A 9,606-nucleotide genomic window follows, 5' to 3' on the forward strand; every position below is an offset into this window, starting at 1 on the left:
GACTATGTTAAAACGTCATTCGTGTCGTAAAAGTCACGTTTGTCACTGACGTCAAATTTAACTTGTGTACAACCGTTTTCGACGTCATTTCAAACGTTTTATAAACGTTGTTTAGTAACGTTGCAAAAAACTGCAATACAACTATGTTAAAACGTCATACGTGACGTAAAATTCACGTTTTTCTCTGACGTCAAATTTAACCAGTTTACAACCGTTTTCGACGTCATTTCAAACGTTTTATTCACGTTGTTTAGTAATGTTGCAACAAACTGCAATGCAACTATGGTAAAACATCATTCGTGTCGTAAAATTCACGTTTGTTACTGACGTCAAATTTAACTTGTGTACAACTGTTTTCGACGTCATTTCAAACGTTTTATTAACGTTGTTTAGTAACGTTGCAACAAACTGCAATACGACTATGTTAAAACGTCATTCGTGTCGTAAAAGTCACGTTTGTCACTGACGTCAAATTTAACTTGTGTACAACCGTTTTCGACGTCATTTCAAACGTTTTATAAACGTTGTTTAGTAACGTTGCAAAAAACTGCAATACAACTATGTTAAAACGTCATACGTGACGTAAAATTCACGTTTTTCTCTGACGTCAAATTTAACCAGTTTACAACCGTTTTCGACGTCATTTCAAACGTTTTATTCACGTTGTTTAGTAATGTTGCAACAAACTGCAATGCAACTATGGTAAAACGTTATACGTGACGTAAAATTCACGTTTGTTACTGACGTCAAATTTAACTTGTGTACAACTGTTTTCGACGTCATTTCAAACGTTTTATTAACGTTGTTTAGTAACGTTGCAACAAACTGCAATACGACTATGTTAAAACGTCATTCGTGTCGTAAAAGTCACGTTTGTCACTGACGTCAAATTTAACTTGTGTACAACCGTTTTCGACGTCATTTCAAACGTTTTATAAACGTTGTTTATTAACGTTGCAACAAACTGCAATACATCAATTTTAAAACGTCATGCGTGACGTAGAATTCACGTTTGTTACTGACGTCAAATTTAACTTGTGTACAACTGTTTTCGACGTCATTTCAAACGTTTTATTAACGTTGTTTAGTAACGTTGCAACAAACTGCAATACAACAATTTTAAAACGTCATGCGTGACGTAGAATTCACGTTTATCTATGACGTCAAATTTAACCAGTTTACAACCGTTTTCGACGTCTTTTTAAACGTTTTATTAACGTTGTTTAGTAACGTTGCAACAAACTGCAATACAACTATGTTAAAACGTCATGCGTGACGTAGAATTCACGTTTGTCACTGACGTCAAATTTAACCAGTTTGCAACCGTTTTCGACGTCATTTGTAACGCTTTATTGCCGTCATATGACAAGTAAACTAATGTTGCAATGTTATGAAACGTCACTTCCAAATTGCAGGTTTCTACAATTGATTTTCCGTGTCCTTTTTAACTTTTTTACCGCTTTTCTTTTTCGAAAATGTATAAATTATTGCGCCATAGGTCGTAACATAACATATCAAAATCCGTCATACAGGTTTGATTTTGGGCGCGGTGATCAGTTTAAAAGTGTTTTCAAAACCGCTCTTATATGAGCTCTGATGAGAAAGCTTAAGCTATACAATTGTATAGTCTTTAATTAATTTTTAGTGCGATAATTACTTGACTGATTGATTTTTCTTTTAAACACATGTGCAAATCGTTAAGACATACATCGCAACATTCAATTTCAAAATATTCGCGCACATTTTGAATTTTGGCGCGCAGGGCGGACTTTGAAATTTCAAAACCCGCTGTTATGGATGTACTTCGTTCAAAAGGTGTAGAGGCGTTGTCCGTGTTGTGGACTTCAGAAACCCATAATGCGTGTTAGTCAGTAAAACTTTGATTAATTTTCCTTATTGCAGTTCGAGTGTGAGTATAAGTTATTCCAGAGGTGTCAGTTTTTGCGCCTAGTTTGACAGGACTGTAGGCCTGAATTGCCTGAAGTTGAACTATTTTGGAGATGTCTGTCTGTTGTTGTATTATTTCAGATAGGTATGTTTTAAATCAGAATGTGAGTATTGTGTTTGCTGGGCACCAGTCGAATGTTGGACTTTAGTTTACAGTAATATGTTGCATTCATTTTTCAAGTAAAGAAATTAACTATTTTACCTGCTATTTCAATGGTTTGGATATGTTTACTTAGAAAGTCACCTTTGTGCTATTTGTCAAAAAGTAAGCTAAAGCTGTTCAAGAAAGCAGGCTATATAATGTATTGTATACATTATGTTAAAATATGTCAACTAGAATTAGTTAGTTTAATACTAAAATTATAGATTGTATTTGACATACACTTATACTTAATTAGGTCCTGTACCATCATAATTAATAAATCATTTTTTATCTACAATTGCAGTTTTAATATTCATTACATAGTACATTCTAAACCTGTGTGAATTTGTCATAAAACTACTTTGTGTTGAAGACACACATACTTGTCATTTTGGTCATTGGAAAGAAAGACCACAAAAGGGTTGCTTAACATTAGTACATAAACAACCCATGTGTAAAAAGTATCTTTACTGCCCTGCAACACCTACAGATGGATCAGTTCAGTTTTATGTAAGTTTTAAGTAGCTAATAGTTGTATATGTGTTTAGCCTAAATGATACAGAATGCAATGTATGTTGTAATATGCAAAAAAATACCCTACATGCTGTTCTTCTCTTTATGCATGAGAATAAATATGTTAGAAATGATCATTATCTAATGCTGGTCATGTATATCATGGATTTTGCTGCTGTTTGCAAATTCATTCTGTCATATAGTAAAAAAAAGTGTAGCACAATGAATGAGTAGTTGCAGATAGTTTTTTTAATTTGCTATTTTAGTTGTTGGAATTGAGGCACTTTTGCTTTCCAAAAATAGAAATATTTTTTATATTTACCAGTTACTTGTGTTTTTGTTTTTTAGCCAACAAGTTACACATTTTGGAGTGATGCTGAAGAAAAAAGGAAACTTGTGACAATGCAAAATCTGTCTAAAGTCCCCAATCTAGTGGCAACTAAGAACTAGAGGCTTATGACTGCAAGCACACTGAAGACGAAATCTTTTAATAAATCCTAGTAAGTTTTAAACTAATTTATGTGTAGTTCTTTTGTGCAAATCTCACTGTAAAGCCAACATTTGTGTTACTTGCTGCATGAACATTACAATTACAACAGTGCTTGTGATTTTTAGGTATACTCTTGGCAAACCTGGAAGGTCCGTTTCCTTGCGATATTCTCTGGAAAATGACAAAAATTATCGAAACAAACAAAGGACAGCAAAAGGTATAGTTCTACTTGCAGAAGTTTGTGTAACAAAACCCTATTAAGTTTGTACACAGTATTTGCTTTTGACTTTTTTTGTATTATAGTCTGGTGTTCAAAGCAAAACACTGGATTCCTGAAGCACCAGAAGAGAAAAGCTTAAACTAGTCTGAATACAAAGTAAGTTTATTAACAGTACAAATTTAATTTTATTCTGGCCCTAAGACTGACCAAGCTCTGACCCTATTTGCTTGATTTAGTATGCTGGAGTGTTGAAATATGAAGCAGTGTACAGTGTGGAATGTTGGTTGTTTGTCCTTAAAAGGTCTTTTGGCAGAAAATGTTTGAAACAATTAAATAACACCTGCTACCCAAACCTTTAATAGATAAGATTTTGTTTTTGTTTGTTTACCTTACAACAATTGACACACCATCCCCAAAATGGGTCAAATGATTGTCTAGCTGCCTGAATACCACATTTACAAGTCAAATATTAATACCTTTGCATAGAAATTGTTATAAATGTGAAAGTTGTATCTACAACCTCATGTTGTTCTTTACTCACAAAATTGACATATGCTGCAATAAATTATATATACCTGAAGGACTAATCTCATCGACAAATTTGATTTGCAGAGTGGAAGCGCGGAAATCTTTGTCAACATCCTTGACTTCAGATGTGAGAAGTAAAGATTGGTTTTTAAAGGCAGATTGCCATGGACTTTGATTGAGAGTTTTTCTATATTTTACTGGCACTATTTGAAATGTTTATTTGTATCTGCTATAATTGTGTTGTATTATGAACAAGCCATGTCAAACAGATATTATAAGGCAATGTTTTAGCACAATGCAACTAAAACCTTAATAGTATTTACAAACTCTTTAGGAGTCATACATGTTTGTCTATTGTTGTGTGAATGCCATACTTTTTCGCCGTTTTTTGCTGTTTACTGCTAACCCTTTTTGATTCTGTACTACTGTGATTTTTCACCATCAATATTATATTCCTACTTTAATTCCTTGGCATGTTTAATTGTTAGCATTAGTTAGAAAGCTGCAAACGTTTTAAACATTGCAAACATGTCAACACGTAATTAGGATCGGCGTTGTTAGGTGTCGTACTCATGTTTATTTGTGCGTATTATTGACATAAATTACCACGTCATATATACATCGTATGGAGTAGACACTCTTACGTAAAAATGACGTCATGAGTTACGTCATACAAATGTAATTTTTAACGTTCGTTATTACGTTTGGTTCAACGCATATTTGACGTAATTCAACAACGTCATGGAGACGCGTTTTTATGAGGTCGTATTGACGTTTAACTAGACGTGCAACAAACGTCATGGGAAAACGTTGTTTACAACGTCCTATCTACGTTTTCTGGAGTCGACACTTTTACGTAAAGCAAACGTCACGATTTACGTTTTAAAGACGTCACGAATGTACGTTATCTGCAACGTCCTATCTACGTCTTCTGGAGTCGACACTTTTACGTAAAGCAAACGTCACGATTTACGTTTTTGAGACGTCACGAATTTACGTTATCTGCAACGTCCTATCTACGTTTTCTGGAGTCGACACTTTTACGTAAAAATAACGTTGCAAATTTACGTTTTAAGAACGTAATTTACAACGTTCGTAGTTACGTTTACTGAACGTAAGGTTTACGTTATGCACAACGTAGTTTCCAACGTCCTATCTACGTATTCTGGAGTCGACACTTTTACGTAAAATTGACGTTTTGTCGCAACGTCCTATCGACCAAACTTGACCAAAAATCTACGTCGAGCCGACGTCAAATTGTTAGCTGGGAAGGTTAATAGGTCAAAATAATTATGAGTATCATTAATGTAGTTAACTATGCTTTTGACCAACTTAGAGTTTAAGTACGTGCAGAACTGTGCTCTATTCAAATAGGTATGCCTAAAAACAACCATTTATTGTCTGTACGCCAGGCCCATTAAAGGCGCCATACCGAATCAGCCGGTCACCAAGCATCCGCCACCACATGGCAAGGCGTAGGTTAGAAAAATCTAGTCTGCTGTGAGAATCGAACCCACGACAGGAGTCTTCAACTTTTGTTAACGTATAGTTGCCCATTACCATGCTTAGAAGTTAATCCACTTTGACACGTTCGCCTGCATCGTTCAACGAAAAAGGAAAAAAGCCAATGACAAAATGTAATGACGACGCATTAGTCACGCAAATGAACCTGTCATCGATACATTGGTAAACAATATATTTTTATTCGTCTGTGCATTAGCTGGAAGTTAAAGGAAAATGAATAGTCGGCGGGAACTGTCGCCAAGCACTACAATCAACAACATTGTGGCAAAATGTTTTTAGCCCGATCACACTTGTTGGTTACAAAAAATTTAACTGTTGCTCATTGGGATAAAATTTTGTAGAACTGTAGTTTATTGTGTATTACCCTATAGCCCCACCAGCTCCGGTAAAACGGGTGACTTTTATTAAATAATATTCGAATTAGTTGACATTTAAACGGTTTTTAGGAATATGGTATTTTGAGTTGATTGTTACGTTTTACCCTACAGACCCACCAGAAAACTGGGCCCCTGTAAGTGAGTTTTGTACACTTTGCAGAAAATGCATATAATTTCTTTCGTTTTGTCTTTGTGCCTTCTACTCCATTAGCCCCATAAAATAGGCTCAACATCCAACGTTGTCTGATTTCAATGAGAAAAACTGTTTGCTAAGATGGGCTCTAATATAAGTATAAACTATAGGGATTATGTCAACTACCGTAATTTTCCATGCATAATGCGCCCCCGTGCATAATACGCGCCCTAAAAATAGCATGTCGATGCTGGAAAAAAGCCTGTACCCATGTATAATACGCACCCAAACTTTGACTCTTACCTAAGTCCGTAAACGTAAAATTATTTCAGAAAAAAGACCATCTTTGGGAACAACCGGATGTTATTCTGCCGGTCAGTATCACTGTGCATGCGCTAGCAAACTCGATAGCAAAGAAATGTTTCGGATTTGTGTAGGGTACATTGTGACAGCAAACGAGCAGGTGATCGAGCAAGCTTCTGATACGAGAGCATTGTGTTCGTATGGAACGTGTTTGAAGTGAACAGCAGCCAGCTTGATGAAACTGCTAATTAAACTGTGAATTGAAACTAATAAGTAGAGAACTGAACTCCCGCTCTTTATATAGCTGACGTGTCTTGCGCATCCGTTTTGCGCATCGGATCATAATTTCCGCCGCCGAGTTTGAATATCTAGCGCCATATAGCTGCCGATTTTAAAACTAGTACTGCAAAGATTAAAAAACAAACAAACTTTGACAATAACACACCATCAAGGATTGCACCATCGCATCAAACGATGTGTCGTCAATTATGAATTTTACTGACTAAGTGTGTTGGGCAGGATGGCTGAATGTGATGCGCGATTGACAACAAACAAGAAGAAAGGTGTGATTTTAAGTTTTATTTCGAGGGAGATTTTCTTCAAAAATTGTTGTACCCATGCATAATGCGCACCCCAGATTTGGACAATAAATTAATTAAATTTTGCGCATTATACACGGAAAATTACGGTATTCTAAAAAGGCCAGAGTGTATCTGCAATAGCAATGAGGGCTAAAACCCACTCAAAATTAAATACGATGGGATAAGATTATTATGCCAAATGTGCAACGAAAGTTGTCTAGTCTTAGTATGTATTCTTGTCAAATATATTTCACTAAAAAATGATTATGCATTTCTTGCTCAAACATAAACCATAACTTGGCTGTAAAAAACTCTAGAGGTTGTGATGTGAATGTGGGTACTTTGTGAATTGTGCCATTAGTTTTCACTTGTCGAATAAAGCTTAGTTCCACCAAAAATGATAACAATGTACTTGAAACTTTAAATAGGCATAACAAGTTGCAATTATGTGGCACAAATACAAAAAGCAAGAAATATATGTGGCACGATGAAGAGTTATTTTGAGGTAAATTAAAAAACACTGCATAAGATACATTGCACATGTGAGACAAATACATTAAAAGCAGTTCTCATTAAAAAAAGCAAAGTTGCACAGTATAAAGTCATGCTAATTTAGCGAAAGTAAATTAAATCACTGTTGATTACTTAGTATTGTAAACCACAGAAATTACCTACTTCTGCTGCAGTCAGATAATATCAAACAGTTAGTATTGAATACAGTCATGGCAAATTTTGAAATGGATTTGAATTTTGCCATCTTTCCAAATTTAACCCAAACTTTGATGACAAGAAAGCAAACACACCTGCTGCCAAACAAAATACAAAGCTGTACCCATAAGCTTTTTCATATGGAATTGAATCTTCAAAATACACTACAAAGACGATGAATGCTACAGAACATAGTAAACCTGTGACAGATAAAAAAGTAAAATAATAATATGCTTTTTACAAATTATTCCATAAAACTGCATAGTATTTTTAGGGTTGTACATTGCATGAAAAACTATTAATCCTTTAAATATCATGTTGTTGAATTATTGTTACTTTAGTCACAAAATCATACTAACTAAAATTGAAAAAGAGCTTACTGTTTACATCACATATAAGGAATTGCAGACATTTATAATTGCTATTGTCAATATATCTACAATCTACATGAAGGGATGTTTCTAAAACACAAGCTCTCTGGCAGTTCTGAGTTTTATTAAAACTATCATTAATAAAAACAAGCTTTTGTGTGTGCCAGTCTTATTCAATCTGGTGTATATCAGTAAGCGTTTCATTCAAATGACGCATGTTTAATATCAAACAGACCTGAAAACATCATAAAGGCTCCAGATAATTCAGCAGTTCTGATCCTTTGCTTAACAACTCCAAACACAAAAAGTGTCAAAGAAATTATCATTATTGCAGCAGCAAAGCACACCAGTGAAAGAACACCAATCTCATATGATGACCAAGCTTTCAAAAACAATCAATATTTTTTAAATTATTTTGTACTTATTTGTATTTTTTTAAATAACCACATTTTAGGTGAAAACATTAGATGACGAGAAATAAGTGTTGACATATTTCTATGAACACAGTGAAGCCATAAGCAAAAAAACATTTCATTGTTCCTGATCTAATTACAAAAAAACAAACAATATAAAGTGGTTGTATTTAGTTTTTGTGAGCAACAAAGGGTTGTAAGCTGGGGCAACCTTGCAATTTTAGGATAGTAGTTGTCAAACAACTTACCTGTTCTGATTTGGCATTTGCCTAAAAAACAGTATTGGATTAATCCATACTGAGCGACTTGATTAGTCCAATACCACCCAGGAGTAAAAAGAGAAATTAGACAAAATACAAAAGCAAGAAGGTAACCACCACCTACTAATAAAGTTACTTCATCCATTTTTAATTGTAACACAACTGTAACTAAGTGAACACGTCAAAATCTTTTAAATTGTACGCCACATGCATTCACCTTTTGTACAAAATGCATTGTTTACAAAAGCTCTGTAGGTTTGCACATTGGGTAAATCCCGTGATAGTACAACACGTGATTCGATTCGATGACGAAACAACACATGATCGAGGCCGAGATCTTTTGGAGTTGTGTACAAATATGCGTTTTGTTCATTTTAGGCCATTTAAGCTTCGTTAAAGTATCTCTTTTGTTAGCAGTCATTGGTAGAACCTGCTTTTTGGCAATTATCGGTAAAAAAAGTCCAGATTGATATTTAAACTACGGGACACAAATTTGCACTAAGAAAATTGGGAAATGCACTCCGTTTTTTTTTACTTTGCGAAAAGCAGTATGCTAATGTTCAAATGAAATGACTGATAGTTGCAAATTTCACTTGTAAATTTTAAAATGTTCATTGTTCAGAAGATATCAAATACCCATTATATTATTAGATCGTGTGAGTTTGTTAACACTTACTACAGTGATTCTAAATCAGAATAAATTCCTCCCTCCCCTCCCTGAAAATTCCACCCACAATCATTTTATCATAAGATTTTGTTTGATTCAGATGTTTAAAATATCCTACTTGCAATTTCATCACACAATTTTTATATTTACTCATAAACTGGCCTCAAACTTTATTTGTTCAATTATTAAGATTTCGTTTTTTGGTGTATTTCAGTGTACCAATAATTATGCCACCAACAAATTTTTGTTTAGTTAATAATATACTTATTGCAGAATGTCATGAAAGAGACCTGCAAATGTAATCTATTTTGCTGCAGAACACACAAATAAATATGAGACATCAAAAAATAGGGTCCAGAATTGAAACAATAATTTGTTTCAAAAGGAATTTTTACACTAACATATAAAAATGCAAAAACATTTTACTAG

At 34.3% G+C, this 9,606-nt stretch overlaps 1 protein-coding gene and 1 long non-coding RNA gene across 2 annotated transcripts; one reads left to right on the forward strand and one right to left on the reverse strand.

The window, feature by feature from the left end:
* Nucleotides 1-1,842: 1,842 nt before the first annotated feature.
* LOC145219215 (uncharacterized) lies at nt 1,843-4,304 on the forward strand. The gene is made up of 5 exons (XR_013857890.1): nt 1,843-2,599; nt 2,951-3,102; nt 3,218-3,309; nt 3,396-3,468; nt 3,925-4,304. It is a non-coding gene; the product is annotated as an uncharacterized LOC145219215 (long non-coding RNA).
* A 2,325-nt stretch (nt 4,305-6,629) lies between these two features.
* LOC145219120 (uncharacterized) lies at nt 6,630-9,402 on the reverse strand. Its single transcript, XM_080086503.1, has 3 exons — nt 8,499-9,402; nt 8,073-8,219; nt 6,630-7,666 (listed from the first exon to the last, which is right to left on the reverse strand). Exons 1-3 carry the CDS (start codon nt 8,653-8,655, stop codon nt 7,479-7,481), a joined length of 492 nt encoding a protein of 163 aa, XP_079942629.1. The 5' UTR covers nt 8,656-9,402; the 3' UTR covers nt 6,630-7,478.
* Between the last annotated feature and the right edge of the window lie 204 nt (nt 9,403-9,606).

The sequence above is a fragment of the Phallusia mammillata genome, chromosome 3 (assembly GCF_965637545.1).
Source record: "Phallusia mammillata chromosome 3, kaPhaMamm4.hap1.1, whole genome shotgun sequence".
In the NCBI taxonomy this organism is placed as follows: domain Eukaryota; kingdom Metazoa; phylum Chordata; class Ascidiacea; order Phlebobranchia; family Ascidiidae; genus Phallusia; species Phallusia mammillata.